The sequence below is a fragment of the Arachis duranensis genome, chromosome 3 (genome assembly GCF_000817695.3).
Source record: "Arachis duranensis cultivar V14167 chromosome 3, aradu.V14167.gnm2.J7QH, whole genome shotgun sequence".
NCBI classification, from domain to species: domain Eukaryota; kingdom Viridiplantae; phylum Streptophyta; class Magnoliopsida; order Fabales; family Fabaceae; genus Arachis; species Arachis duranensis.
The window spans coordinates 120,355,888-120,363,033 of NC_029774.3; the positions used below are offsets into that span (position 1 = coordinate 120,355,888).

The following is a 7,146-nucleotide window of genomic DNA, read 5'->3' on the forward strand; positions in this document are numbered from 1 at the left end:
ACTTCGAAATGGCCTCGACCATCCTCTTAATCTACTGTCCTCCACTATCAAAGGACAATGATTAGATAAACCTCTTGGCCCACTTTTAAGCCGTATCTGAGGAAACTGTTCAAGCCATTCCAGGCTAACGAAGACTCTATCAATGTGACTGCAAGATTGGCCTCTGAACCATGTAAATTTGCAATCATTCAGTTCTAAATCCACTAACTCCATATCCTGTATCCAGTCTCTAAAATCTTCCGCTGATGCTGTTAAAGCATTAGCTCATTTTCTTTCTTCTACTCTCACAATCTGATTAAAATCACCCATATAACAAATGGGGACCTGGCATACTCCAGCAAAAAAACTCAACTCCTCTCACACAATTAGCTTCTCCTCCCTGACATGCGCACCATACACTAAACAAAATGCACAATGAAAATTATTGCTCATCAACGACAACATCCCTTCCACACACAATCACCTCTCCCCTTTATAACAGTTACTCAACTTAAAAAATATTTTGTCCCACATTAACAATAGACCTCCAGAAACCCCTTAGGAACCCACATATTCCCAATCCATCGCATCATTTCCCCAAATTTGCACTACGTCAAACTTAGTAACTTCATTCTTCTTTGTCTCTATCAAGCCTAGTATATTCACATTATTTTTTCTCTTAAAATTTTTAACCATACCCACTTTTCCAACACCCCTAATACCCCTCACATTCCAAAAACTATAAATTATTTAAGCACATTATTACACACCTTATTCCGGTTTTTAGGCCGGCTCCTTCTTGCTTTCTCCTTTTGCTTTGCTTGCCTTCGTTTCTGTGCAAGCACTTCATTCTGAGTTTGAAGAGCTGTCATAATGTCATCTTCCTCGTCATATGGGACAGCCTCTAATTCCACTGCCAAGGCCCAAGCAACTCTGTTTTCAACCAAGTCTTCATCCCAGCTTTTTATTTGCTTCACAATATTTTGATCACTGATTACATCCTTTTCAGAATTTCCAACATCCTCCAAGTTCCTAACTGCCCTATCATCTTCAAAGCATGTTCCCTCCCTCAGAGTATCCTCACCCCCTGAATCTGCTTCCTCTACTCCATCGTCCCTTACCAATCTTGTAACGATGTTCTTCTTTACACTCTCATACAGACTTTCGTGAACTGTATGTGGTATGGCATTAGTTTCATTGAAACTCCCTATTATTCTTTTTCCTTCCTCCCCGTCCAATAGATTGTCGCCATCTATCATAGAGTTGTTGACCGCTTGAAGCATCCCCACACAAGAGAAATCATTCATCCCTACACTATTTACCTTCATTACCATAGAGGTTTCCACCGTTGGCACTGGCTTGTGCCCTACAACACCGTCATGCTCCTTCATGGCACCGCCAATGTCAAACTTATCATTCACCGTGACAGCAACTGCTTTCCAAGCATCTCCGTTGGCACCACCATTGACCTTCTGCCGGCCAACTTCCATCCTTACCACTCCTCCACCATATCCCACATCGCTATTGTGATTCACGTTATCCACCATTGTTGTGTGATACCCAAGACCCTCCTTCCTCATCACTGTCCAATGTATCCCCTGCACCACCACCCGCAGTAGCTGCCAAGAACTCCTTGTGAAAGCGCAGTATGATGAAGTCACCGTTGCACCTTACGGTAGCACCAACAGGACTGTGATAAACTCCAATCCCCTTCCCATCCCCAAGCAGTACCACGCTGTACATCCCATGATCCACATCCGAGTTGGGTTACTCGACCCGCCCATTCTTCAGGATCAGCTAGCTTATTAACGCTTATGTGGTTTTGGTCCACATCACACATATTCTCTTTAGTGTGCTAATGTACGTTATTGAGTCCTTTACCCCTAGTAACAGCGTCTTCATCAATTAAATGTAATTTCATAACCGTCGATCTAATTATAGGAGCTTATGTTTCTTTTTTCAAATTTACCAAAATTTTCGTACGCCATTCATCCAGTTCTTCGAGGGAAATGACCCTTCTATCCATTTCATGTTCGTCTACCTATGCCTGTGTCACCATCTCCGCTGCCATGTCCCACCCTATCTTTAATGGTATCTCCCGTGATTTAGCACGGACGCCAAATTTTAACTCTTTGCTGTATTCTACTCTACTTGACTCTCCTGTCTGCTTCATGCTGTTCAAACCAGCCACCACGGTCACTTGGTGGTTCCCATATCCAATTAAACTCTTCTGAAGATATCTGGTATTAGCGACATCTTCTGTAACATGTTTCGCGTTATCATTAAGCTGTCTCTGATACTTAGCCTCTCCCACAAAGATCTCTTTACCCCGCAATCGCATTCGGTCCATCTCTTGTATTGCTTTGAGTGTCCCTCCCTTCGTAGTATACCTTATGAAAGCAAACAAGTGGATCCGTTCATTCTTCTGCTTTGGCGATATATATATATATATATATATATATATATCGTTTATCCGCCCTGTCCACTTAAATAAGCAAAATAACTCTTTTTTCGAATTATCTTCTGGTAAATTATCCACAAAAATTGTAAATGATTCTTTTTTCAAACATTGATACTCTTCTAGATTCTAAATTTACAATTTTTTTTCATTCTCTGAGTGTCTAACTCTATCCCACCTTGTATTTTTACACCGTGCTTTCCCTCTCTCGTGCTCTCATACTCTCAAGAATATCAATGAAGTACCTATGAGTTATTCTCTCATTAGTTATTTGTGTCATTATCTATCTACTTAATTTAAATAAAGATTTAGTTAATACGTGCCTAAAAGTATATAATAAGATTATTATTAGTATAAGCTTTTAAATATTTTTTTAATAAATACAAAATAAAAATATTGAAAACTTAAATTTTTTTTATGTTCAATAAAAAAAATTAATTTGTAACCTCAATGTCCCTTTTAGAAAATAAATTAGCTAATCGTTTAAGTAATACTAGATAGTAAAAATTAAAAGGATATCACTTTAATAAAGACACTAAAAATATCTTTTTTAAGATGTTTATATGTGTTATGTTATTATTAGACATCTTTATTAAATCGGTTAATAATTTATTTTTTAATAAATTAGAACAAAATCGATTTATTATATCAACAATAATAAACCCAATTGTTTACATTATAATTATTAGACTCAGTTTGATCCGATCAAATTATACAATCTAAATCGAATATCTTTAAATTTTTTAATAAAAAGACAAATATATCTCTAATTTTTTGTTTTGCATACATTTGAATCCCTAAAAATTTAAAAATACAATTAGATTCCTAAAAAAAAATTGAGTTTATTGTTATTATTATAAAAAAATCGATTTTATTTTAATTTGTTAAGAAATTAAAAAATAACCGATTGATTAATACATCTAATAATAATGCGATATTTAAGCGTATTTACAAATACACGTCTTTATGAAAGCATCCCAAACTAAAAAGTAAGAAAAATAGGTTTGAAATAATAAAAGGATTATTAATGTCGTTATACAATGGAACATAACCGGACTGATTTCATTAACTTGGAAGCCATTGTTGCATCTGCAAATGCTTGTGGTGACCAACCAAATTTTCAAATTCATGGACACAAGGTTAGGGAAGATGACGTGGCATATTGCATAGAAAAAGACATGTGCAATAATGAGATAGTGAGTGATCTTAATGATATGGAGACTGTTGTGCATAGGAATGAAGAGAGAAATAATGACCGGGGCACGGTTTTAGATATGCAGTCATTTGAAGTGGTCAACTACTAAGGTGATTCAAATTGTACAAAATACTGGCATGATGATCAGAACACTGAAAAAATCATTCAAGAAACACAATTGGGCTTGCTGGGTGGACTAGTAAATAAAGGGGAGAAGGAGAAAATGGGATTGATGGTGGGTAATAATTATGTGGTGGACTCTGAATCAAATTCTGGCCGTACGGTTCCACTTGATTTTGAAGACTTTGTTAACAATAACTCCTTGCAGATCAAGAAAAAAAAGAAGAAACAATCATTTTGTATGAAACAGGGGATGGCTAGAGCAAACCCTAAAAAAACAAAAAAGCCTCTTTCGGCCCCAACTCTAAAAGAAAGAAGGTTACACTCTCTCAAGTATGGAGAAAAATCAAAGAAAGTGCTACTGGCAATTAAATCACAAAAAAGAAGAAGAAAGGTGAGAATAGTGCTAAAGTAACGAGACAAGGAACAAAGATCTCAAAATCACAAGGAAAAGGGGCACATAAAATTAACATTCAAAAAATAGTAATGGTGAGGAGAGTGACACTGTGAGTGAGGCAACAAAAGTTTGGATCTTGGGATCGCAATTGAACCTGGAATGCAGTGACGAGGAAGAAGTTGTGATTTTCATCAGGAAGGATCTGAAGAGGGAAAATGCGATAGAAGATATTAAAGTCACCAACAAAACAAGAGAAAGAAAGAGAACCCATAAAACAAAGGTAGGAGCTTCAAACCACAATCCTTGATTTTATGTTGAAATTATAGAGGATTAGGGAGTAAGGGGAAGGTGGGATGCATCAAAGAATTTATGAAAAATTTTAATTTAATAATAGTAGGTATTGTTGAAACTAAAACCGATAGTATCTCTGAGAATATGATATAAAAGATGTGGGGAAATTCTGACTTTGAAATTGGGAACATTCTGGGGGTGAGGGGAGTAGTGGTGGCCTTGTATGTATATGGGATAAGGAGATGTTTGAGGTAATTAGAAGAGATAAGGGTTATAGATGGATCTGTATTACTGGTATGCTGAGACAATTTGGTGGAGAAATTTCTGTTGCTCTTGTCTATGAAAATCATTCAGTCAGTGAAAGAAGAGAGTTGTGGTATGATCTGTTGGCTTTAAAGAATAGGCTAATGAGACCCTTTATTGTATTCGGGGATTTTAATGAAGTATTATGCTCAGAAGAAAGGTATAGTGGAAGAGGAAGTATAGCAGGGATGAGGAATTTTGGCAACTGGATTCAAGATATGAACCTGGTTGACCTTCCTTTCCAAGGCAGAAAATTTACTTGGAGGAGGGGAAGCCAGGCCAATAGGCTTGATAGGATTTGTGTGGATCCTCAATGACTACAAAAGTTTCCAGAATCAAGAATTGAAGTGTTAAAATGTACTAAGTTAGACCATGTACCTTTATGCCTGATGACGGATAGATTGCAATGGGTCCGAAACCTTTTCGCTCTCTTGACATTTGGTTTTCTAATCCGAAATTTTTACCAATGTTGGGAGAGGAATGGAGGGCCTTAGGAAAGTTACCGATGCATGAGAAATTAAAGCTAATAAAGAAGAACATTTCAAAATGGAATAGAGAGATATTTGGCAACATTTATGATAAAATCAGGAGGTTAGAAAGTGAAATTGCCAAAGTGGAAGTACTCCTAGAAGGAAACATTAAGGAAGAAATAAACTTGAGTAGAAGGAAGGCATTGGTAGGCCAGCTGGATATATGGTATATACAGAAAGGAGAGTATTGGAAGCAAATGTCAATGGAAAAATACATCAAGGAGATAGACAAAAATACAAGATACTTTCATACCATGACAACAATTAGAAGCAGAAAGAAGCTAATAAGGGAAATCAAGATCGGCAACAGACAGTTTAAAGATCCGAGAAGGATTAAGAATGAAGCAAGAAAATTCTTCAAAAATCTCTATCACCAAGATAGGATGCTGGTTATAAGAGTCCAAGAGGGATTGGTTGCAAGATTATCTGAGGAGCAAGCAATGCAACTGGAGTTGATGCCATCCTATATTGAAGTAAAAGAAGCTGTTTGGTCATGTGGTTCTACCAAAGCACACGGCCCTGACGGATTCAACATGTTCTTTGTGAAAAATTCTTGGGAGATCATTAGGATGGAGTTCACGGAATCAGTTTTGGACTTTTTCAGAACGAGATTCCTACATAGAAACTTAAACATGATAAGGAGACAATCACAAAACCATGCTATTTCATTGAATAAATGTGGGTAAAAGGTCATAAAATCCCTTAAATCAAGCACAATATAAACCGTCAAAACGGGGTTTATCAAGCTCCTTGGTAGGGGAAGTGCAATCTGCTTTCATACAGGATAGGCAGATTCTTGATGGTGCATTAACTGCTTCAGAAATAGTTTCTTGGTTGAAAAAAAGCAAGAAGAGTGGGATAATCGTTAAGCTTGACTTCAAGAAAGCATACGACACTGTTAGATGCTCATTCCTGGAGCATGTTCTAAAAATTATGGGTTTTGGTGATATTTGGAGGAAATCGATTAGTGGAATGCTCAATACAGCGGCCATGTCAATCATTGTAAATGGATCACCATCAGAGCCTTTTGCCATGGAGAGGGGTTTACGTCAGGGAGATCCAATTTTGCCGTTTCTCTTTATTTTTGTGGCTGAGGTTTTGAATCAGATGTTTACAAGAGCAAGGGATATATGAAGCATTTCTGGCCTAGAAGTTGGTAGAGACAAGGTGCTTCTATCACATTTACAGTTTGCCAACGATACAATATTGTTTTGCCCGCCAAATAGAAAGGTTTTACGAAATTTCAGAGGGATATTAGCTTGTTTCGGGATGATGTCGGGACTAGTGATTAACTATTAGAAGTCCACTCTTATTCCTATCAATGTGCCTGAGGACGTTGCATATGGTTTGGCAGAGGTCATGAACTGTCCGCTTGGGAGTCTACCAATCACTTATTTAGATATTCCACTGGGTGCAAATCCCAAGCGTATATTGAAACTTGGAAGCCGATCATTGAGAAGATGGAGAAGAAATTGTCAAAATGGAAGTCAGGGTTACTGTCAAGAGTGGGGAGGTTGACAATTATCAAATCGGTAATAAATAATTTACCCATCTACTATATGAGTTTATTCAAACTTCCTAAGGCAGTGGCTAAGAAGATCATCTCCTTGCAATCAAAATTTTTTTGGGGTACAAAAGGAGGGCGAACAAAGTTACCAATTGTAGTATGGGACACTATACAGAAGCCAAAAGAACATGGAGGGCTTGGAGTGGGAGATATCACTATTAAAAATGCTATTTTATTATTTAAATGGTGGTGGAGATACTCAACAGAGGATAAACCAATGTGGAAGAAAATTGTGCTTCGTGTAATGTGGTTCCTTTAGATGAACCGGTCAATGAGCATATTGTACCTAAGTCTAGTGGACCATGG

General features: G+C 37.2%; 1 protein-coding gene across 1 annotated transcript; it reads left to right on the plus strand.

The window, feature by feature from the left end:
- Positions 1-5,248: 5,248 nt before the first annotated feature.
- LOC107480702 (uncharacterized) lies at positions 5,249-6,407 on the plus strand. Its single transcript, XM_016100864.1, has 2 exons — positions 5,249-5,860; positions 6,057-6,407. Exons 1-2 carry the CDS (start codon positions 5,249-5,251, stop codon positions 6,405-6,407), a joined length of 963 nt encoding a protein of 320 aa, XP_015956350.1.
- The last annotated feature ends 739 nt before the right edge of the window (positions 6,408-7,146 follow it).